Source organism: Cetorhinus maximus, chromosome 6 (assembly GCF_964194155.1).
Source record: "Cetorhinus maximus chromosome 6, sCetMax3.hap1.1, whole genome shotgun sequence".
NCBI classification, from domain to species: domain Eukaryota; kingdom Metazoa; phylum Chordata; class Chondrichthyes; order Lamniformes; family Cetorhinidae; genus Cetorhinus; species Cetorhinus maximus.
Genome location: NC_135884.1, coordinates 156485545 through 156509740, shown reverse-complemented (window position 1 = coordinate 156509740; position 24196 = coordinate 156485545). Strand labels below are relative to the sequence as shown.

The 24196-nt window shown below is 45.7% G+C and overlaps 1 protein-coding gene across 2 annotated transcripts in view; it reads right to left on the bottom strand.

Annotated features, from left to right (window-relative positions):
• Positions 1 to 2276: 2276 nt before the first annotated feature.
• Positions 2277 to 24196, bottom strand: part of rhpn2 (rhophilin, Rho GTPase binding protein 2) — a 48171-nt gene continuing 26251 nt past the window's right edge. For both annotated transcript variants that reach the window (XM_078544712.1, XM_078544713.1), the window contains 10 exons: positions 23525 to 23649; positions 22266 to 22432; positions 16146 to 16333; positions 14679 to 14835; positions 14189 to 14308; positions 11987 to 12178; positions 11793 to 11869; positions 10103 to 10249; positions 9415 to 9573; positions 2277 to 4054 (listed from right to left, as the gene is read on the bottom strand). In XM_078544712.1, coding sequence (XP_078400838.1) covers positions 3803 to 4054; positions 9415 to 9573; positions 10103 to 10249; positions 11793 to 11869; positions 11987 to 12178; positions 14189 to 14308; positions 14679 to 14835; positions 16146 to 16333; positions 22266 to 22432; positions 23525 to 23649 — 1584 coding nt within the window. In that variant the 3' untranslated portion in view covers positions 2277 to 3802. The remainder of the gene's footprint in view (positions 4055 to 9414; positions 9574 to 10102; positions 10250 to 11792; positions 11870 to 11986; positions 12179 to 14188; positions 14309 to 14678; positions 14836 to 16145; positions 16334 to 22265; positions 22433 to 23524; positions 23650 to 24196) is intronic.

Sequence of the window (24196 nt, the reverse complement as noted above, 5' to 3'; positions counted from 1 at the left end):
CTCACCCATGGTGGCTGGTGGAATTTAAATTAATTTTTAAAAATTGGAATGGAAAGCTAGTCATTGATTGTTATAAAAACCCATCTGGTTCACTAATGTCCTTTAGGGAAGGAAATCTGCCGTCCTTACCCGGTCTGGCCTACATGTGACTCCAGACCCACAGCAATGTGGTTGAAATGGCCTAGCCAGACACTCAATTCCAGGCTAAAAAGACAATCAGACAATTCCAGTGTCTGACAGCCTGTTAGGGGAAAACAGCAAGAAAAGAAATAGATCCATTTCTCACATTTGACAAAACATTACAATAAAGAAAAAAAAAAATGCTGGAACCATTCAGGTCAGTCAACATCCGCAGGGAGAGAAACAGAGTTAATGCTTCAGCTCAGACCTTTGCAGCATTCTGATTCCCTAAATGGCTGCCTATTCCCCTGTGTAACTAAACAGGACGGGTCTCATTCCATCAGCATTAGTCAGAACTTTAGATTCTGCAACAGTGTGCCTATCTGATTGAACTCAACCCAGCTTTATTGCCACAGGGTTAGAACATACATGTCAGCAAGTGAGGAAATTCACCTCACTGAGAAGGTGCTGGCAGTGGCTCGGGTTCAGAACAGGTAACTAAACAGTTAGAAGCACTGGAATCTGGGAATGGTTACTCTGGGGAATAGGCAGCCAGGGAGACTTTATTGGACAGGACAAATCCGTAGTATCTGCTTCCATCATCTCCCTAGAGAATCGGTTCCCTAAATTGACCACTTGCTAGAGTTTAGAAGGGTGAGAGGAGATCTCATTGAGGTATAAAAGTAAAAGATGCTAAAGGGGATAGACAAAGTAGACGTGGAGCAGATGTTTCCCCTTCTGGACATTCTAGAACGAGAGGCCATAGTTTTAGGCTAAGGGGCGGTAGATTTAAATCAGAGATGAGGAGGAATTACTTTTCTCAAAGGGTCGTGAATCTGTGGAATTCACTACCTCAGAGTGCAGTGGATGCCAGGACACTGAATAAATTTGAGGAGGAGATAGGCAGATTTTTAGTTAGCAACGGATTGAAAGGTTATGGGGAGAGGGCGGGAAATTGGAGTTGAGGCCGAAATGAGATCAGCCATGATCGTATTGAATGGCAGGGCAGGCTCGAGGGGCTGAATTGCCTACTTCTAGTTCTTATGTACTAACTTTTCTTCTCCCACTGCTGTTGTGATCATTTGAATCGCTAGGAGAGCATAGTAGAATTTCCCATGACAATTTGCTTGTGTGTGTGTGTGGGGTATGGTCTGAGTTATTGGCTGAAACTGTCCCTCTCCGCAGCTTGACTGGTTACTCGAGTCCAGTTCTCTCCTGATGTGGGTCTACTTGCCATTGATTCTTGTACTGGTCACCGAGCCCAAGATATATAACAGTATTGTGACCAAGATGGGAGGAGTGCACGAATTATCGAGTCCAACTACTCTGCAGGCTGTGCGATTAATTTAAATGTTTAATTTACTCACTGAAATGGCCAATTGTGTTCCTATACCTCTAGTACCCAGAATAGACCCTGACTAGGCTTCTTTCAAAAAACCCCAGAAGGATTAATTTATTTTAAAATAAAACTTCTTTGAACAAGTTGCAAGTACTGGATAACACACAATAGTAATTGGGAAGTATAACTATCTATCTCTTCCTAAAGAAATCCCCAGCACACACACACACAAAGGACAAACAGATAGAGTCTCTCAGCAGAGATGGGCTTTTGAGAATGGGCGTTATAAAATAAAGGATAAAGTCCACAGGGTCTCGACGCTGTTGACCTGGAGTTCCCTCGTGTGAAGACAGGCCACTGGTCCCAGTGGATACCTGGATGTTCTCACCACCTGGTCTCACCTTTGCAGGTCCAAATACAGACCAGTTACACTCAGACGAGGGTTCTCTGGCTACAGGTTGATAGCCCCACACAATCGCAGGCAAGGTAGAGAGAGGGAGCCAGTCAAGGGAGCCTTCCTTCCTCAGCTTGTTCACAACTTCAGTTTTATTCCTCTCTCCCATGTGACTGCCTTTTTTGTCTCCCAGCTTTTCATTAATTAAAAAGCTTTGCAGCTCAACACAAACAACTTCTTCTCAAGTACCATAAAGGTCAGGTGATTTCTTGGAAGAAGCCTGCTTGCTGACAGTCCCAAGGTGAACCTATGACCTTTTTAAAAAATCCCAGGTTAGCATCCAGATGTCCAGATCATGCCAAATCCTTCCATTTTGCAAAAGAAAACTTCAGTCTTGAGAGGTATGATTCTAACAACAGGCAAGCAATTGTACATTTATTTTAATCTTTAATTTCTACACATTAAAAAAAATCTCATTTTACAGATGTAATTACAACATAAATAATCCAAATACAAAACAAAAGCTAGAGGATGTGAGCTGGGCGTCTGCTGGAGTAGAAGTGTGGATCTCTCTATTGTGTATGGGTTGTAATTTGTTCCTGCAGCTTTTTGTACTGGTGGGACAGAGTTTAAATAGAAACGGAATCCTCATAGGAGGCACCAGTTTAACAGAGTTAATAGTAAAGGAGAAATAAACACGAAACCTTCAACGGGGGGGGAGAGCTCTTTTACCACTTCCACATTCGATGGGTAAATGCACTCCCAACACCAGCAGAAAGTGCCATCTCTTGGTGGATAGATCCTATCCTACAGAGGGATGGGGTCAGTGCCTCTAATGGTCAGATCAAAGAGGGGCATTAATCTCACTATCACAGCACAGAATGGAACAATGTGCAGCAAACCATACAATAGGGGCAGAGCTTAGTGAAAAGATCAAAATCTACACATCTCGATTAAATGAACTTGTTAGATACAGGACAAGTTCTGTACAAAACACTTGAATAAGTATTTATATATAAGTTAAACCCACACAGACCCTGGTTAAACAATGCAGTTAACCCAATGGCACGTACCCAAAAATAAATCAGACTTGCTGTTTAAGATTTATATTCTAATTGTTAAATTAAGGCACAATTTTCATTTGAGTATCAAACAGTAATATTTTAAATCTACCCTGTAGATAGTATTTATAAACTAACAGAATATAGTATTGACCATACAACCTCAAGAATCCAAAGCATTTGTTTAATTTCCTTTTAAATAGAAAGGAATCAGCTTGCTGTTCATTCTTCAGTGGTTTGAATGTGCGAGAGGGATGCCAATTCACCTTTGGCCTTTGACCCCATTTCTGGGGTGTGTACCAAAGAGGATCATAATCGATCACAGCAATCAGAAGTTCTATAGTTCTGGATAATGACAAACTGAGGAGAGTTTGTCAGAATGAAGTGTCCTGACCCTCTCCCCTCCTTGTATGTCAACTCCATACCCATCAAGAAGCTTAAATCCAAGCGTGTAGTGTTTCATAAGAGCAATACATACAGACACTACATAGAGGCTGTGAAGTCCCTAACAACTCACTAGCAATCAGATGTGATAGAGCTGGAACACCTCAGTTATGCTGTAGGACATGAGTCATGAGCTAGTTCTGGGGAGAAAGTGATCAGCTGATTGTCAGTTATAGAAATGTGTGCGAGGGCTACACATTCAGACAGATTCATTGAGCTGCATAGCAAGAGTAGAGATTAAATAGCTGGACTTCAAGCAGGAGAGATACTGCACCTGCAAGGACATGGTGTGGGAGATAAACCATGCACATCTGTACCCCTCAGACACAATTCAGGAAGCCTCCACTTATTGGCTTATGGTCCAAACGAGAGCGTAGACAGGGTAGAATTGTCTACAAAGCTTTAGGAGCTCGAATCAGGAGCCCAGTCAGTAGACAGGGCCCCTCAGTACAGAGAGCTCCCATCCGATGCGTCTGGGATGTGGGCAGTGCTGTCAGGGACTTGCTGGGGGCTGCTATCCACGGCCGAGGGAAGGCTGACTGTACTCGCTGTCTTCTTTGTGTTCTTATTGCCCCAGTTCAGGAATGACAGTTTCTTCACCACTTTCTTGCCCTTCCTGCTTTTCCCATCATCCAGAGTCAAGCACGTCAATGAATAAGTCTTGGGTAACCCACCATAGTACGTCGCACACTTGGGCTGAGATCAGAAGGGAAAAAAACATTAGCAAGGAATTTTAAAATTGCCAAGATCAGTCAATGAGCTGCCTACGCCTGAAAGATATGAATTATTTGCTAAACCATCTCCATTGGTAAAAACTGGAGGCTTCTCAATAACAAACTAATTTCCCCTCTGTAATTAGCAAGTTGCTATGTGACAATGGGAAGTCACAGGTTGGAAAGTTGCAAGCTCATTACCAAGGTTTAGAGGAAGACCAAAACATGTTCCTGCTTTTCATTAAAGAGGAACCCTTCCCCCTCCCATTTATTGCCATGCTTTATAATTCTTGCAGACCAATATTTGACCTTTTGTCAGCTACAGCAAGGATACTATGCACATTTAACAATCTGAACAGTTCTACAATAGAAACTCCCTTAAAGCACCCTGTCTCTCTCTCTGTGTGTGAGTGAGAGATCATTATTCAACAGGGTACAGGGTGTTTTGAGGGGAGGAGAAAGAGACCAGTAATTAGCAGCAGATAAACACATCCCGGTAAACAAACTCGACTGTTTATTCAGGAGACGACTCCAAAACATCAGATTTAATTACACCGTTAGACAGTGTACAGGGCAAGACCGGAAATCAAAGCAAGGGGGAGTACAATGTTATATACAAAAATAAATAGGTATGGAGTGAGTTACATGGGATAAATAGTTAGGACTGAAACTACTCATTTATAATAAACCCCCTTAAAATAGGAATACAATTTTAGCATTTCCCTGCTTGGGCCAATATTTCTTGAAGTTTCTGGTCATTTCCATTCGAGTGTGGCTTGATGGAATAAATACTGGAAATATTTACAGAGTTCCGACTGCAATTTATGGGGACACAGGGGTGTAGTGTTAATGTCACCAGTAATCCAGGGGCCCAGGCCTTTGCTCTGGGGACATGGGTTCAAATCCCACACACCAGCTGGTGAAATTTAAATTCAATGACTAAAATCTGGAATTGAAAAGCTAGTCTCAGTAATGGTGACCAGGAAACTATCATCGATTATTGTAAAAACCCCATCTGGTTCACTAATGTCCTTTGGGAAAGGAAAGCTACCATCCTTATTTTGGTCCCTGGGATGAGGGGGTTGTCCTATGATGAGGGGCCGAGTAAATTGGGCCGATATTTTCTGGAGTTTAGAAGGACGAAAGGTGATCTCATTGAAACCTATAAAATCCTGAAAGGGTTTGACAGGGTGGATGCTGAGAGATTGTTTCCGCTGGTCGGAGGAATCTAAAACACTGGGGCACAGTCTCAGGATAAGGGGCCGATTGTCTAGGACTGAGATGAGGAGAAATTACTTCACTCAAAGGGTTGTGAATCTTTAGAATTCTCTACCCCAGAGGGTTGTGGATGCTCCATCATTGAATACATTTAAGGCTGGGATAGACAGAGTTTTGGTCTTTCAGGGAATTAAGGGATATGGGGAGCGGGTGAGAAAATGCAGTTGAAGTCCAAGATTAGCCATGATGGTACTGAATGGCGGAGCAGGCTCGATGGGCCGAAAGGTCCACTCCTGCTCCTATTTCTTGTGCCTTTACCCGGCCTACATGTGACTCCAGACCCACAGCAATGTGGGTGACTCTTAATTGCCTCTGAGATGGTCCAGCAAACCATTCAATTCAAGGGTAGTTAGCGATGGGCAACAAATGTTGGCCTCGTCAGTGATGCCCACATCCCATGAAAGAATAAAAGAAAGCAGTTATACTGCAGGCAGTGAGAAGCTGAAACTTGTTGGGGTTTTTGGGGAAAAGTGGAAGGGTGGAAAAAGTTCTGTCACCCCTGCAGAGTCTCAGGAATAATCAAAGCTTTCTCAATCTACTCAATCCTACAGGTACAATCATTGGCTTAACACACACACACACACTGTTTTTAATAGAATCCTCAATCCCAAAGTGTTTATTGACATGAGGCCAAGCGGGACAGCTGAGGACACGCTCACCTGATCCCTGTGTACAGTAACCACAGCTTAAAGAACTCATTTGCATTACAGTTGGAAGGACACCACTGCACAGAAACAAAGTAAAGCTGTACAGCTGGGGCTGAGATCATCAGGACTAGGCCAGAAACAGCTGGAGAACCGGATACCAAGGTCACACCAGCCCAATCCGATATCCCCGGCAGGTCAGTGTAAAAACAGCCAGCTCCATTTCCACCCCCCGCAGCATCTGCAGCAAGTCACCCGGTCACTGCTGGGCAGCTAAATGGCATCCTAAAGCTAGCCAGCGCACTCTGCACAATGGGGGTGGGGGAAACCAAACATTCTGCTCCTATGCAGCACTTGTGGCAGAACCTGCTTCTCACGGATTAGTCTCTTCAGCCATCAGCAAAAGTGCACCATCTTATGTAGCTGGAAGGATGCTTGTGATGCTCTAACTGGAAATGCACATCGACATTGGGACACATCAGGCAAAACTGTGATGCTCACAATCCAAAGACTTGTTGATTTGCACTGATGAGGAATAGGAAAGGCCATTTAGCCCCTTGAGCTTGTTCATTACCTCCCGAGCAGATCCCCAAAGCCTGTCCATCATCTACAAGGCACAAGTCAGGAGTGTGATGGAATACTCCCCACTTGCCTGGATGAGTGCAGCTCCAACAACACTCAAGAAGCTCAACACCATTCAGGACAAAGCAGCCCCGCTCGATTGGCACCACATCCACAATCATTCACTCCCTCCACCACCGACACACAGTAGCAGCAGTGTGTACCATCTACAAGATGCACTGCGGGAATTCACCAACGCTCCTTAGACAGCATCTTCCAAACCCACAACCACTACCATCTAGAAGGACAATGGCAGCAGATAGATGGGAACACCACCATCTGCAAGTTCCCCTCCAAGTCTCTCACCATCCTGACTTGGAAATATATCGCCATTCCTTCACTGTCGCTGGGTCAAAATCCTTGAACTCCCTCCCTAACAGCACTGAGGGTGTACCTACACCACATGGACAGCAGTGGTTCAAGAAGGCAGCTCACCACCACCTTCTCAAGGGCAATTAGGGATGGGCAATAAATGCTGGCCCAGCCAGCAACGCCCACATTCTGTGAATGAAAATAAAGATCAGCACTCTGGTGACTGCAGCAACACTCCAACAGTCACAACTTCTCTTGGAGTGGTTCAAGGAGGGGAAAAAAAAGTGTGGCAAGGAACCCAGCTCAGTCAAGATGCTCCGGAAGCCTGTGTATATGGCAGTAGATGGAGTGCTCCCTCAGTGGCCAAGGTAAAGAGCACAGTAGAGGAGGCAGTGTACTGAATCAGTCTGCAATACAAAACGCACATGCACATCCTCTTCTCTCTCCTACCTATGCCTTCTGGCAACAACAGCTCACCAGTCATGGAGTCAGCCGTACTCCACTCACAAACCCATTTGTTCATCCCAGGGTCTTGAAGTGGCTAGTGAGATAGTTGATGTGTAGGTTTTAATTTTCCAAAATTCCCTAGATTCGGGGGAAGGTTCTATTAGATTAGAAAATAGTGAACGTAACTCCTTTCTTCAAAAAAGGGAGGGAGACAGAAAGCAGGAAACTATGGGCCAGTTAGCCTAACATCTGTCACAGGGAAAATATTAGAAGCTATTATTAAAGATGTTATACCAGGGCACTTAGAAAAATTCAAGGTAATCAGGCAGAGTCAACATGGTTTTGTGAAAGGGAAATCACATTTAACCAATACACTGGAGTTCTTTGAGGAAGTAACATGTGCTCTGGATAAAGGGGAACCAGTAGATGTACTGCATTTAGATTTCCAGAAGGCATTTGATAAAGTGCCACATCAAAGGTTATTGCAGAAAATAAAGGCTCATGGTGTAGGGGGGTAACATATTGGCATGGATAGAAGTTTGGCTAGCTAACAGGAAACAGAGTAGGCATAAATGAGTCATTTTCTGGTTGGCAAGATATACGAGTGCTGTGCCACAGGGATCAGCGCTGGGACCCCAACTTTACAATTTATATAAACAATTTGGATGAAGGGATGGATGGAATGGTTGCTAAATTTGCTGATGACACGTGATTGGTAGGAAAGTAGGTTGTGAAGAGGACATTAGGAGGCTACAAACAGATATAGATAGGTTAAGCGAATGAATGGACAAGGATCTGGCAAATGGAGTATAATGTGGGAAAATGTGAAATTGTCCATTTTGGCAGGAAAAATAAAAGAGAAGCTTATTATCTAAATGGTGAGATATTGCAGAGCTCTGAGGTGCAGAGGGATCTGGGTGTCCTAGTGCATGAATCACAAAAGGCTAGTCTGTAAGTACACCAAATACTTAAGAAAGGTAATAGAATGTGATCATTTATTGCGAGGGGGAATGAATACAAAAGTAGGGAGGTTATGCTTCAGTTATACAGAGCACTAGTGAGACCACATCTGGAATTCTGCGTACAGTATTGGTCACCTTATTTAAGGAAGGATGTAAACGCGTTGAAAGCAGTTCGGAGGTTTACCAGACTAATACCTGGAATGGGTGGGTTGTCTTATGAGGAAAGGTTGGACAGACTGGGCTTGTATCCACTGGAGTTTAGAAGAATAAGAGGTGACTTGATTGAAACATATAAGATCCTGAAGGGTCTTGACAGGGTGGATGTGGAGAGGATGTTTCCTCTTGTGGGAGAATCTAGAACTAGGGACCATTGTTTAAAAATAAGGGGTCGCTCATTTAAGACAGAGATGAGGAGAAATTTTTTTCTCTGAGGGTTGAGAGTCTTTGGGACTGTCTTCCTGAAAAGGGGGTGGAAGCAGAGTCTTTGAATATTTTTAAGGCAGTGGTAGATAGATTCTTGATAAGCAAGGAGGTGAAAGGTTATCGGGTGGGTGGGAATGTGGGGTTGAGGTTACAATCAGATCAGCCATGATCTTATTGAATGGTGGAGCAGGTTCGAGGGGCCGAGTGGCCTCCTCCTGCTCCTAATTCAGATGTTAATATGTTTGGATAGTCGCAGTGCAAGGATGAGTCAACAGTCAGAGTCAAACAATAACAAAGAGAATCAAAAGAAACAAAAGAACCAAAGAGAAGCCAGGTTCATTCTGATCCCTACTCTGGCTATACTGACATTTTCCTGGGTTATGGATGTCAACCAGGAGCGAGGACCCAGGCTGGATTACTGTTCTTCCCCCACTTCCCTCCCAGGATCGGGACTGTGAAACAGAAACTCAGCTACAACAGCTAACTCAACCCAGCCAGCAGGATTGGATCCTGTCTGCTAGACAGATTCTCATTAGGATATTGAGCAGAGTGATCAGTGCTGTCATTGTGTACCTACTCCACTGAATTTCATCATCTCTATGCAGAATCCTATACATCGAGCCAGTGGGATCTGACAATTGCTCACAGTCACTCACCAGCTGCACAGTCTCCAGTCCTTGAAGGCTGATAACCTGAATGTCTTGTCCATCTTCCGGTATCTCCTTCAGCATCTTAATCACCTCACTCACCGAATTCCATTTACAGTCTTTCCCTGCGACGGACACAATGATATCTCCATCCCTCAGCCCCGACCGCTGAAAGGAGAGAGAAATTGAGACACGGACACACAGAGTCTGGACTCCCAATCACTGATGCATTAACCTAACTCACACTAGGGTTGCCTTAGGGATGGGGAGGGGATGGTGTTGGAGGAAAGGACAGAGAAGGAGGTTGGAATGTCAACTTGTGAAACTCTTGCCAGCTCTGTCTGCCCTCCCAGCGGGTGCTTAGGCCTGAAACCTGATCCGTGTGGATCTTCCTGTGAGTCTAGTTTGATCGCTGGCAGGGACTTCAGTTTTGGTAAAAGGCAGAAGAAGGGGTGGGTCACATAGGCCAAGTCCGACTCTGCCTCCCTGCAGTGATCAGAGCACCAGCTCTGTTGTGGCAATACCTTCCCTGTTCCAGGAAAGTGTGCAGAAGCAGAATGTCGAGGCTGAGATCCACCAGCCCGACACAGAAACTCTACCCAATGGACAGATGGGAGTGAGAAATAAATTAAATAGCAGGTGATGTTTGCTTTCAAACAACAGGTTTTTAAGCAGAGAAAATTAAGGCTTTACTTACAGCAGCATCGCAGGTTGGATCCAAGCTCATAACCTGCACCGCTGACTCTCCCTGGAGTGTGAATCCTTGATCCTGGACCCCTGGCATCAAGTGGATTTTACGAGGTGCTGTCCATTTCTGTTTAGCCGAGAACACATTAAGCGGGCCCTGAGAGAAACAACTGCAGTTAACGACACGCCTGAGAAACTGATTCAATAAAATACTTGCATTTCTAGTAAGTGCCATTTGTGGGATCTTCCTGTGCCAGTGAGATTAATGGCCACTCAATGTGTTTTTGGCTGTGCTGGTTTGAGGAAGAAATATTGGACCCAGGGGAAGCTCACCAGCTAGTGTCCAGCCGGACACATGTCAGACAGCCTCAGGATTCAGCTGTGCCTCAGTGGGTGGCATCCAGCCTGGTGGGTTCCAGTCTCACTCCAGAGAACTCAACACACAATCCAGGCTGACACTCCCCGTGCTGAGCAAGCGCTGAACTGTTGGGAAGACCTTTCTAAGGCTGTGTCTACATTCTCAGATGGATGTAAAAGATCACACAGCATCATTTGAAGAGCAGGTCAGTGTTTCAAGAAGCCCATCAGCAGAAGCCTAGGAAAGCAGGCCTGCCCCTGAATGCCTGAAGACTAATGCTTCAGTCACCACCGTTCCCTTTCCTACTCTCCAGCCCAGCACTTTTCCTGCTTCATTACCTCCCTCAAAAAGTCTCAAATCAACTTCTCGGACAATCCCTCCGCCCCACTGAATTGCCTCCTGTTACTGACCAACAGGGAGCTGCTGCCTTTCCCCTGTGCTGTGGAAATGCTGGGAGCCATTAGTTGAAAGGACTGAAGAGGAAAAGTTAAACGCAGTGTGGAGCGCCAGGTCACTGTTCGCGAAGGCAGATGTGTAACACAAGCCCATGAGCTACAGTGAAAGTGGGCAGAGTCTCAAACAACACCCGACTGACTCCTCCACTGAACATTGCCCACGGAGACACACAACTCGTTAAAAACTGACAGCTGATATGCTGAGGTGAAGATGGATAGAAGAACGTTTGTATGGAGCATAAACACTGGTACAGAACTTTCGAATCTGTTCTGTGCTGTATTTTTATATAACACTGATTTCCTTATTCAGCAACTGTACCACTGAGTGTGGCTCTAATCTACACAATCTGCTTCGTGACTCCAGCAATCTAATCTACTCAAGCAGCAACCGCTCTTAGTAGAAATGGAGTTTCAGTGTTTGGGGTCGGGGGGGGTGGGGGAACCTGGGGGAGTCAGTCAGGAATCCTGATCATTGTCCAACAATCATTGCTGAAATAGTTCCCTAACAGGGACAGGACAGAGTTCAGCCAGGACCACTATTTCCAAATCGATCAGCCTGTCCGCTCATTATGGAGACAAAGGATGTCCACTCAGGTGAGAATGACCATCATGGTAGAATAGTCAGTGTCTTGAGCAGAGGGAAAGGTTTACAGGAAAGTGTTGGTGGAAAGCTGGATATTGGGAGTTACACTTGGCAGTAAGTGGGTGAACTCCCAGTCCTGAGCCTCGGCCCGCTCCCCATCCTCCCCATCCTCCCCTCGGCCCCCGCTCCCCACTCCCCACCCTCCCCCCCGGCCCCCGCTCCCCACTCCCCATCCTCCCCCCGGCCCCCGCTCCCCATCCTCCCCCCGGCTCCCCAACCCCATCCTTCAGCCTGTAACACGTACCAGCTTGTGGAAAAAATCCACCACTTTCACCTTGGAGAATTGCGGCTGCACAACTTCAATCTTTTGATCACTTTTAGCTGCGAGGAGAAAAAACCCCACAATATAATCAATAAATCACACAGGACCAGAGTGACGGTGACGGAGAAATGTATCAGAATAAGAGAGATGCACACTGAGAGAGGCGGCAAGTGTACCGATTATGTTGGGAGCGTTCATCATGTCAAAATCGTCCTCTTGATCGTGTTCAGAATACTTGGTGAGTGAGCGTTTATGGGAAACTCTCAGAATCTCCTGAAGGATCTCGTTCTTCCTCAGAGGCTTGCAGAGGTTCTGAACCCTCATGGCCTCCTCATGTCCCATTATGGCTTTCCTTAGATGAGCTTTCCCTGTAGATACAGGACATGTATGAGGAAGGGTTCAATACTGACTGACCAATAACAGTCTCAGCTCAGAATGAAGCTTTTATTTCCTAACCGACTAACCCATTCACTACAATATTTCAGATTTTCAAATCTGCAAACGTTTAAAAACCTCTCTCTCTCTCTCTAAGGGAAATTAGTGTCAGAGCAGTCAGAGGTGCTTTACATTCTAGGAGAATTTAGCGAGGGTTCAGAACAAATATATCAGCACAAAGAAAATGGGTGGGAATCCCAAATGTATACACTCCAGGATGTCAAAGGACATATAGAGTAGGATAAAGCAAACAAAAGGGAAGCATGTGTCAGACACTGAGAGCTCGATACTGCAGAAAGCCTCGAGGAGTGGAGAAGAGGAGGGCTTTCGCTAACAAAGAAATGAGGGAAACAGAGAAAAGGCATGAAAAAAAATATTGGTAAGTAAAATGAAGGAGAACTCAGTTTTATAAATACATAAAAAGCGAGAGGATAATTAAGGAAAGGATAGGGCCTATTAGAGAACAAAAAGTTAACTGGTGTGTGGAGGCAGAAGATGTGGGCATGATTCTTATTTTATATCTGTCTTTACAAAAGGGGAAGATGCAGTCATTGTAGTTAAAGAGGAGGAGTGTGAAATGTTGGATGAGGTAAACAGAGAGAGGACATATTAAAGGGGGTTAGTATCTTTGAAAGTGGATAAATCACTAGGCCCAGATGCAATGAATCCCTGGCAGTTAAAAGAAGCACAGCAGGAAATAGCATAGGCCCTGAGCATCATTTTCCAATCCTCTCCAGCCACAGGTGCAGTGCCAGAGGACTGCAAACATTGTTTAAAAAGAGAGGAGTGGACAGACTGAGTAAGTACAGGCCAGTGAGACTAACCTCAATGATTTTTTGGAAAAAATCATCACAACATTGATGACTATGTCGGGGGTAGGATTAGTAAGTTTGCGGATGACACAAAGATTGGCCGGGTGGTTAATAGTGAGGTTGACTGTCTTGGGCTACAGGAAGATATAGACGGGATGGTCAAATGAACAGATAAGTGGCAGATGGAATTTAACCCTGAAAAGTGTGGGGTGATACACTTTGGAAGGAGTAATTTGACAAGGAAGTATTCAATGAACAGCATGGCACTAGGAAGTTCTGAGGAACAAAGGGACCTTGGCGTGTGTGTCCATAGATCTCTGAAGGCGGAGAGGTATGTTAGTGGGGTGGTGAAAAAGGCATATGGGACACTTGCCTTTATCAATCGAGGCATAGATTACAAAAGTAGGGAGGTCATTTTGGAGTTGTATAGAACCTTGGTGAGGCCACAGCTGGAGTGCTGTGTGCAGTTCTGGTCACCACATTATAGGAAGGATGTGATTGCACTGGAGGGGGTGCAGAGGAGATTCACCAGGATGTTGCCTGGGATGAAACATTTAAATTATGAAGAGAGGTTGGATAGACTTGGGTTGTTTTCGTTGGAGCAGAGAAGACTGAGGGGCGACCTGATCGAGATGTACAAGATTATGAGGGGCATGGACAGGGTGGATAGGGAGCAGCTGTTCCCCTTAGTTGAAGGGTCAGTCACAAGGGGACATAAGTTCAAGGTGAGGGGCAGGAGGTTTAGGGGGGATGTGAGGAAAAACTTTTTTACCCAGAGGGTGGTGACGGTCTGGAATGCACTGCCTGAGAGGGTGGTGGAGGCGGGTTGCCTCACATCCTTTAAAAAGTACCTGGATGAGCACTTGACATGTTATAACATTCAAGGCTATGGGACTAGTGCTGGTAAATGGGATTAGGTAGGTAGGTCAGATGTTTCTCATGTGTTGGTGCAGACTCGATGGGCCGAAGGGCCTCTTCTGCGCTGTGAGATTCTGTGACACAATGTTATGGAGAAAAGTGCAAAATTATTCAAGGACAAACAAGGATTTGTTAAGGGAAGCAATTCTTACAGCCAGAACTTGCTTACTCTGCTCCAAACCAATCTCCGGAGTGCAGGCAGCAGTTTCTTACCTACACGTTTGCGTTCTTCTTTGCTCTGGAGGATAGACAATGGTGCGAGGCCATCAGGCATTGCATCGTACAGCTTAGAGAGCAGCATCTCCTGTTGGTCAGCGTCATCCCGAGCATTCACTGCAACACACACACACGCACACACGGTGAGAGAACACCAACACTGAACATACTACCTGCTACTCGATAGTTTACAGATTGTCCTTCTCCATACACCTTGATTAATTCATAGGCTCCATCACCTCGCCCACTGCAGCGATTCAAGAAGGCAGCTCACCACCACCTTCTCAAAGGCAACGAGGGATGGGCAATAAATACTGGCCCAGTCAGTGACGCCCACATCCCATGAAAGAATAAAAAAATCTCCGACAGTCAGCATTAGCTGGCTATTTGATTATGGAGGGCATCAAGGTAAACATATACAACTGGCCTCCATCTGGCCACCTGTCCCCACCCACCCCCTCCAAGCCTGGCAGCTCCCAGTACTCACATTGGTGATCCAGCATTGCAATAGCCACAAAATAATGCGCCAGTGCTCTGTAATGCTCCAGCTTCACCTGGACAGTGTAGGACCACGCTGGGGGAACATGCTCCTTGATTGGAGCCTGTGTGATGGACTGGTTAATGTGGCTGTACACATCGGACACCTAGGAAATCCAGGAAAGAAGCATTAACCAAGTCAGCTAACACTGCTCAAATAAAATTCAATTTTCAAAATCAACGATCATGCCTGCAGATCGCCTGCTGTGCGCAGACCGCCTGCTGTGCGCAGACCGCCTGCTGTGCGCAGACCGCCTGCTGTGCGCAGACCGCCTGCTGTGCGCAGATCGCCTGCTGTGCGCAGACCGCCTGCTGTGCGCAGACCGCCTGCTGTGCGCTGACCGCCTGCTGTGATTCCCCACAGGACAATGACCGTGGCCGGGATTTTCCGATCCCGTTGTGGGGGCCCAGCCGAAAGTCCACTGACTTCCTGCAGGGGCAGAAAATCCCGCCCTATCTTTCAAAAACACTCCATTGGCTGCAAAAGCTGTGGGATGCCCTGAGCTTGTGAAATTTCTTTAAATTCCAAGTTAGTATTAATCATCACTTCACTTCCCTCATCCAGTCCGTGTCCTGTTGCATGGGCCTTTCACAGCAAATCCACAGCACAAGGTGGAGAATTAGCCACAGACACACCCTAGCGGGAGGTATCACCCATTACAGTTGTTGGCACGAGGGGATAACAGAGTGACTATGTTACATATGAACTTGACAAGGTGGACGTGGAAAGGATGTTTCCTCTTGTGGGTGAGTCTAGAACTAGGGGGCACTGCTTTAAAATTAGAGGCCTCCCTTTTAGGACAGAGATGAGGAGAATTTTTTTCTGTGAGGGTTGCGCAACTTTGGAAAACTCTGCCTCAGAAGGTGGTGGAGGCGGGGTCACTGAATATTTTTAAGGTGAGGTAGATTGATTTCCTTGCCTAACAAGAATCTAAGGTTATCAGGTGTAGATGAGAATGTGGAAATCAAAACCCAAACAGATCAGCCATGATCTTATTGAATGGCGAAGCAGGCTCGAGGGGCCGAATGGCCTACTCCTGCTCCTATTTCGTATGTACTGGAGAAGCAGTCCAGAGGCCCCAGTAAATAATCTGAACACAAGTTCAAATCCTAGCAGCTGGGGATTAAATAAATCTGGAATTATAAAGCTAGTCTCAGTAATGATGAGCATGTACCGAATTGTAATGAAGCAGATGGGTTTTTACAAGTGGCCTTTAGGGAAGGAAATCTGCCGTCCTTACCTGGTCTGGCCTACACGTGACTCCACAGCCACAGCAGTGTGATTAATTCTTAAATGCCCTCTAAAATGCCACTCAGCTATATTCAAGATGGCTGACCACCACCTTCAAAGGGCATGGGAAATAAATGCCGACAATATTCACATCACATGAATTAAAAACCCAAGCATGTAACGTACCCTGGCAGCTTCCTGTGCCACCTGCAGCAGGTTGAAGTATTGGTTGCGAATTCCGGGCAGCACCATCTTCTCAAAGGCACATTCCTGGGCTTGTGCTAACATCAAGCGGATAAGCATGTTCTGCATCGATGGGCTCATGTCGAAACTTGGGGTGTGTGTGAAGGTTTCTTTCAAGTAGCTCAGCACCCCTGAAAACAGAGTAACGTGAGGAATGTGGAAGGGACACTCAGACAGATGGTTACACTGCCTTTTACCTCAAGGACAATTTCTTTTGCCTCTTGTTTTAGTTGAAATCTCATCATTACTCTTTCGTCCAATCATTCAATCCCCTAAAAGGCTCAGAGCGCAAATAATGTTACCCTACATTATACTCCATCTGTCATCTTGTTTAATGTTACCCTACATTATACTCCATCCACCATCTTGTTTAATGTTACCCTACATTATACTCCATCCACCATCTTGTTTAATGTTACCCTACATTATACTCCATCCACCATCTTGTTTAATGTTACCCTACATTATACTCCATCCACCATCTTGTTTAATGTTACCCTACATTATACTCCATCCACCATCTTGTTTAATGTTACCCTACATTATACTCCATCCGCCATCTTGTTTAATGTTACCCTACATTATACTCCATCCGCCATCTTGTTTAATGTTACCCTACATTATACTCCATCCACCATCTTGTTTAATGTTACCCTACATTATACTCCATCCGCCATCTTGTTTAATGTTACCCTACATTATACTCCATCTGCCATCTTGTTTAATGTTACCCTACATTATACTCCATCCACCATCTTGTTTAATGTTACCCTACATTATACTCCATCCACCATCTTGTTTAATGTTACCCTACATTATACTCCATCCACCATCTTGTTTAATGTTACCCTACATTATACTCCATCCACCATCTTGTTTAATGTTACCCTACATTATACTCCATCTGCCATCTTGTTGCCCACTCACTTAACCTGTCATTATCTCTTTACAGCCTCTCTGAGTCCTCCCCACAGCTTACCTTCCCACCTAGCTTGGTATCATTAGCAAACTTAGAAACATTACTCTCTGTCTCTTCATCGGAGTAATTAGTATAGATTGTAAATAGCTGAGTCTCCAGCACTGATCCTTGCGACACTCCACTATTCACTACCTGCTAACTTGAAAAAGTCCTGTTTATGCCCACTCTCTGCACGATGGGGTGAAACCTTGCAGAAGAAACCTTGGTTGGTTTCTGCAGTCCATTTTGTAGTATGTACTGCTTAAACTGGGCTGGTATTCCCTTGAACATAGAAGATTAAGGTGTGACCTACTTAAGAAATAGAAGCACAGGTAGGCCATTTAGCTCATTGTGCCTGCTTCACCATTCAATACGATCGCAACCGAACTTCTCATATCTTTCAAATTCTTTAGTGTCCAATCAAATCTCAGTTTGTATATACTCATCAACTGAGCATCCACAGTCCTCTTAAAGGTAGAAAGAATTCCAAAAATTCACAACCGTGAGTGAAGAAATTTCTCCTCATCTCAGTTCTAAATAGCTGTGCCCCCTACTACTAGACTCTTAAGCTGGGGAAACAACCTCTCAGTGTCTACCCTGTCGAGTGCCTTAAGAATTTTGTATATGTTTCAATGAAGTCTCAACAATGCACTTAGAAAGGCATAGTATGATTAGAACAAGTCAACATGGTTTTACTAGAGGGAAATCTTGTTTAACACATTTATTAGAGGTTTTTGAGGATGTAACTAGTAGGGTAGATAAAGGGGAACCAGAATATGTAGTATGCTTGAATTTCCAAAAGGCATTCGGTAAGGTGCAGCACAAAAAACATCATAGGCAAGATAAGGACTCATGGAGTTCGGGGGTGATATTTTAGCATGGATAGAGGATTGGTTAAAGGACAGGAAGCAGAGAGTGGGCATAAATGGGACTTTTTCAAGTTAGCAGGTAGTGAATAGTGGAGTGTCGCAAGGATCAATGCTGGGTCCCCAGCTATTTACAATCTATGTTAATGACTTGGATGAAGAGACAGAGAGTAATGTTTCTAAGTTTGCTGATGATACCAAGCTAGGTGGGAAGGTAAGCTGTGGGGAGGACTCAGAGGCTGTAAAGAGATATAGACAGGTTAAGTGAGTAGGCAACAAGATGGCAGATGGAGTATAATGTGGGGAAGTGGGAAGTTATTCACCTTGGCCATAAGAATAGAAAAGCAGAATATTTTTGAAAAGGTGAGAAATCTGTAAGTGTTGATGTTCAAAGAGGCTTGGGTTTGCTTGTACAGGAAACACAGAAAGTTAGCATGCAGGTGCAGCAAGCAATTCGGAAGGCAAATGGCATGTTGGCCTTTATTGCAAGGGGATTGGAGTACAGGAATAAAGAAGACTTGTACAGGGTTTTGGTGAGACCACATCTGGAATAGTGTGCGCAGTTTTGGCCTCCACATTTAAGGAAGGATTTACTTACATTGGAGGTGGTACAGTGAAGGTTCACTAGATTGGTCCCCGGGATGAGGGGGTTGTCCTATGATGAGAGGCTGAGTAAATTGGGTTTATATTCTCTGGAGGTTAGAAGAATGAGAGGCGATCTCATTGAAACCTACAAAATTCTGAAGGGTTTTGACAGGGTTGATGCCGAGAGATTGTTTCCGCTGGTCGGGGGAATCTAAAACATGGGGGACAGTCTCAGGATAAGGGGCCGATCATTTGGGACTGAGATGAGGAGAAATTACTTCACCCAGAGGGTTGTGAATCTTTGGAATTCTCTACCCCAGAGAGTTGTTTATGCTCCATCGATGAATATGTTTAAGTCTGGGATAGACAGAGTTTTGGTCTCCCAGAAAATTAAGGGATATGGGGAGCAGATGGGAAAGTGGAGTTGAAGCCCAAGATCAGCCATGATCATATTGAATGGCAGAGCAGGCTCGATGGGCTGAGTGGTCTACACCTGCTCCTGCTTATTGTGTTCTTGTGTCACCTCCCATTCTTCAAAACTCCAGAAAGCAGAGGCCCATCCTACTCGATCTCTCCTCAAAGGCCAACCCTCTCATGCCAGGAACCTTTATTTCTGTACTCACTGTACTCCAGGTGTGGTCTGCCTGAGGCCCTTTACAACTGAAGCAACATTTCCTTACTCATACTCCAACTCTCATGCAATAAAGTTAGCATACAATTTCCCTTCCTAATAGCTTGCTGTATCTGGATGCTAGCTTTCTGTGAGGGAGGTGTTTAAGAAGAATAAAGATAAAAGCAAAATACTGCAGATGCTGGAAATCTGAAATAAAAACAGAAAATGCTGGAAAAATTCAGCAGGTCTGACAGCAACTGTGGAGAGAGAAATAGAGTTAACGTTTCGAGTCCGTATGACCCTCCTTCAGGATTCAGATGAATAAAGAATTTGATGAGAGAGCGGGCGCGCGAGAGGGAGAGCGGGCGCACGAGAGGGAGAGCGAGCGCGCCAGAGGGAGAGCGGGCGCGCGAGAGGGAGAGCGGGCGCGCGAGAGGGAGAGCGGGGGCGCGAGAGGGAGAGCGGGGGCGCGAGAGGGAGAGCGGGGGCGCGAGAGGGAGAGCGGGGGCGCGAGAGGGAGAGCGGGGGCGCGAGAGGGAGAGCGGGGGCGCGAGAGGGAGAGCGGGGGCGCGAGAGGGAGAGAGAGAAACTATTTCCACTGAATGAGGGAGTCCTGAACAAAAGGAACATAGGCCCCAATTTTAACTCATTCAAAAATCCATTCACTTAGACAAAAGTTAAAATCAGACCCATAATCTTAAAATTAGAGCCAGGCTGTTCAGTGATGATGTTGGAAAGCACTTTACACAGAGGGTCGTGGGATCTGGAACTCTCTTCCCCCCCCACACTGAGATAAATGTAGACTTGTTAGGCAAAGGTATTCAGGATTATGGAATCAAGCTGAGTCAATGGAGTTAAGATATAGATCAGCTAAAATCCAACTGAATGCTGAAACTTGCTCAAGGGGCCGAAGGTCTTTCCCTTGTTCGTATGTTAGTACAGAGCACGTAGATACACAATAAGAGACATCACCCAGATAACCTCAACCTGCAGACTTCCTATCAGAGGTCAGTGAATGGTCCAGAGCTGGAGTCCCGGACAAGACCCCTGCTCTGAGCCTCCGGCATATGGTGTGTACAGGGACTCCAGATGTGAGGTCACTTGTGTTGTCTGAACATCTCCTGCTTCAGGTGCTACACACAGCTGCCTCATAATTCACGTTAAAAGCAAACATCCCTCTGTCCCCAAACAAACAAACACAGAGCTGGCTGGGATAATTCTTATTCCAGCGGTATACCAGGAACAGTTTGTTGGTGAATCAGGGTCAGCAGCTGTATTTGTTATTCTGTGAGAGAGTAAGTAAAATCTCCTCCTCTCCCCTTTACCTAGCACAGATACCCTGACTCCTCCCCCTATCAAGAAAACCAGAATCCCTCCTCTCACCATCACCTGGAAAAGCCAATATCCCTCCTCTCCTGAAGGTGCTGTCTCAAGCCCCATTTGACTCAGTACCAGAGCTGGAAGATCAGGGAGCTTTGAAATACTCTGTGTAGGTGAGGCACTCCCAGTACAAAACAGTTTAGCAACCAGTAACTATACACAGAGTCATAATCCTATTGAACCTTACCCTGCTGAACAAACAGTGACTCTGTACAGTGACACAGTGAGTGACCCTTACCCTGAACAAACAGTGACTCTGTACAGTGACACAGTGAGTGATCCTTACCCTGAACAAACAGTGACTCTGTACAGTGACACAGTGAGTGATCCTTACCCTGAACAAACAGTGACTCTGTACAGTTACACAGTGAGTGATCCTTACCCTGAATAAACAGTGACTCTGTACAGTGACACAGTGAGTGACCCTTACCCTGAATAAATAGTGACTCTGTACAGTGACACAGTGAGTGATCCTTACCCTGCTGAACAGTGACTGTACAGTTACACAGTGAGTGATCCTTACCCTGAATAAACAGTGACTCTGTACAGTGACACAGTGAGTATCCTTACCCTGAATAAACAGTGACTCTGTACAGTGACACAGTGAGTATCCTTACCCTGAATAAACAGTGACTCTGTACAGTTTCACAGTAAGTGATGCTTACCCTGAATAAACAGTGACTCTGTACAGTGACAGTGAGTGACCCTTACCCTGAATAAACAGTGACTCTGTACAGTTACACAGTGAGTGACCCTTACCCTGAATAAACAGTGACTCTGTACAGTGACACAGTGAGTATCCTTACCCTGCTGAATAAACAGTGACTCTGTAGAGTGACACAGTGAGTGACCCTAACCCTGAATAAACAGTGACTCTGTACAGTGACACAGTGAGTGACCCTAACCCTGAATGACCCTAACCCTGAATAAACAGTGACTCTGTACAGTGACACAGTGAGTGATCCTTACCCTGAATAAACAGTGACTCTGTACAGTTTCACAGTGAGTGATCCTTACCCTGAATAAACAGTGACTCTGTACAGTGACACAGTGATTGATCCTTACCCTGAATAAACAGTGACTCTGTACAGTTACATAGTGAGTGATCCTTACCCTGAATAAACAGTGACTCTGTACAGTGACACAGTGATTGATCCTTACCCTGAATAAACAGTGACTCTGTACAGTTACATAGTGAGTGATCCTTACCCTGAATAAACAGTGACTCTGTACAGTGACACAGTGAGTGACCCTTACCCTGAATAAACAGTGACTCTGTACAGTGACACAGTGAGTGACCCTAACCCTGAATAAACACTGACTCTGTACAGTTACACAGTGAGTGATCCTTACCCTGCTGAATAGCACCAATTCCACCAGCACATGTACAGATTGCTGTGACAAGCTGACAATTTTAACATGACTCTGAAGGGGCTAATGATGAGCAGGTTCCAGAAAATCATGGACAAACTGTGCTGGTGTCCACGTGGGATAGATTGGATGACCAGTCGCCATTTCCACAGCTTATGCAAACGCAACATCTGTAGAATGGGCTGAGTTGGGCGGTAGTGGGCCCAGGGCAGGAGGTGAAATAGAAGTTGGCTAGTGGAAAAACTACTGAACGAGGGAAGTAATGTCAGTCAGACAGTCAGGATGCTGACCTGCTGCTTTCTGGAAAGCATCGATGGCACTTTCAAGTCCAGCTTGGGTCTTGCGATCACTCCGGGTGCCAATCTGGGTGTAAAGTGCTCCAATATTGAAGAGAATGCTGGCTTTCTCCAGAGACAGATGTTGTTGGCACACAGGCACGCCAGTGAAGGAGTCGTACCTAAAAGTAATGACCACAGGCAAACCACAGTCAGAGTTCAAAGGAAGGAATCAAAAGCTTTGAACAGGGAAATGTATTTATACAAAACTTCTCATATTTCAACATCATTTCACAACAGGGGGAGTTGACATGGAGGGTTTCAGGCAAATGCAGCTGCCAATGTGCACACAGCAAAGAGGAAAGTGGAGTAGTTTCTGTTTGCGGGATGAATACAGGCCACGGCACCACTGAGAACTCCCCTGATTTTCTACTAGTTACTATCACACCCAAGGGAGCAGACGGAGTCTCAGTTTAATGTCTCATTCTAAAGAAAGCACCTCAACACTGCAGCACTCCCACAGTACTGACCCTCCAACAGTGCAGCACTCCCTCAGTACTGACCCTCCGACAGTGCAGCACTCCCTCAGTACTGACCCTCCGACAGTGCAGCACTCCCTCAGTACTGACCCTCCGACAGTGCAGCACTCCCTCAGTACTGACCCTCCGACAGTGCAGCACTCCCTCAGTACTGACCCTCCGACAGTGCAGCACTCCCTCAGTACTCACCCTCCGACAGTGCAGCACTCCCTCAGTACTGACCCTCTGACAGTGCAGCACTCCCTCAGTACTGACCCTCCGACAGTGCAGCACTCCCTTAGTACTGATCCTCTGACAGTGCAGCACTCCCTCAGTACTGACCCTCCGACAGTGCAGCACTCCCTCAGTATTGACCCTCCGACAGTGCAGCACTCCCTCAGTATTGACCCTCTGACAGTGCAGCACTCCCTCAGTACTGACCCTCCAACAATACAGCACTCCCACAGTACTGACCCTCTGACAGTGCACCGCTCCCTCAGTAATACACCGGGAATCTTGGACTACGTTTTGTGTTCTTGTCTAGGACTGGACTGGATTTACATTTACAACCTTTCGACTCAAGTTGAAAGTGATTCAAAAACAGCCCAAGTTTGTTGAACCCGCTGATTAACATAAATGAAACAAGAACTCCGAGCTAGAAAGACAGGTTTGAGACTAATAGACGGTCTGGTGACAGACCTGGGAATGGGGGAGGGGAGGGAGAGAGAGAGAGAGAGAGAGAGAGAGATTGCTCACCAGGTGAAGAAGAGCCCCAGGTGTCGGTTCAGTTGGAAGAACCGATTCTCCATGAAGTTGAGCTGATTGTAGTAGGACATCAGCAGCTCGACACCCAACCCGTTTCGGCTTGGAGTCCGGACAGCCTGTAAAGAGGGGACAGATCTCAATCACAGGTCAACACCGAGGGCAAAGCTGCACTGAGAAGATTCCTGTAGTGGAGAGTGGCCTGTACTGGACTGGTCACCCAAGAGGGAACATTCAAATGTCACCAGGGCAAGTTAGAATGGTAGAAGATACAGCAGACCATTCGGCCCAACCAGTCTGTACTAGCATTCATGCTCCACACAAGCCTCCTCCCATCCTACTTCATCTCACACAATCAACATTTTCTTCTATTATTTTCTCCCATCGTGTGTTTATCCAGCTTCCTCTTAAATGTCTCTATACTATTCACCTCAACCTCTCCATGTGGGAGCGAGCTCCACATTCTCACCACCCTCTGGGTAAAGAGGTTTCTCCTGAATTCCCCATTGGATTATTAGGATTATCACATTTTTATAGATGCTACTTCTGGTTTCACCTGCAAGTGGAAACATCTTCTCCATGTCAATCTTACGGCACAGTAGGAGGTCATTCAGCCCATCATGCCTGTGCTAGCTCTGATAGAGCTAACCATTGCAAGAGGAATGG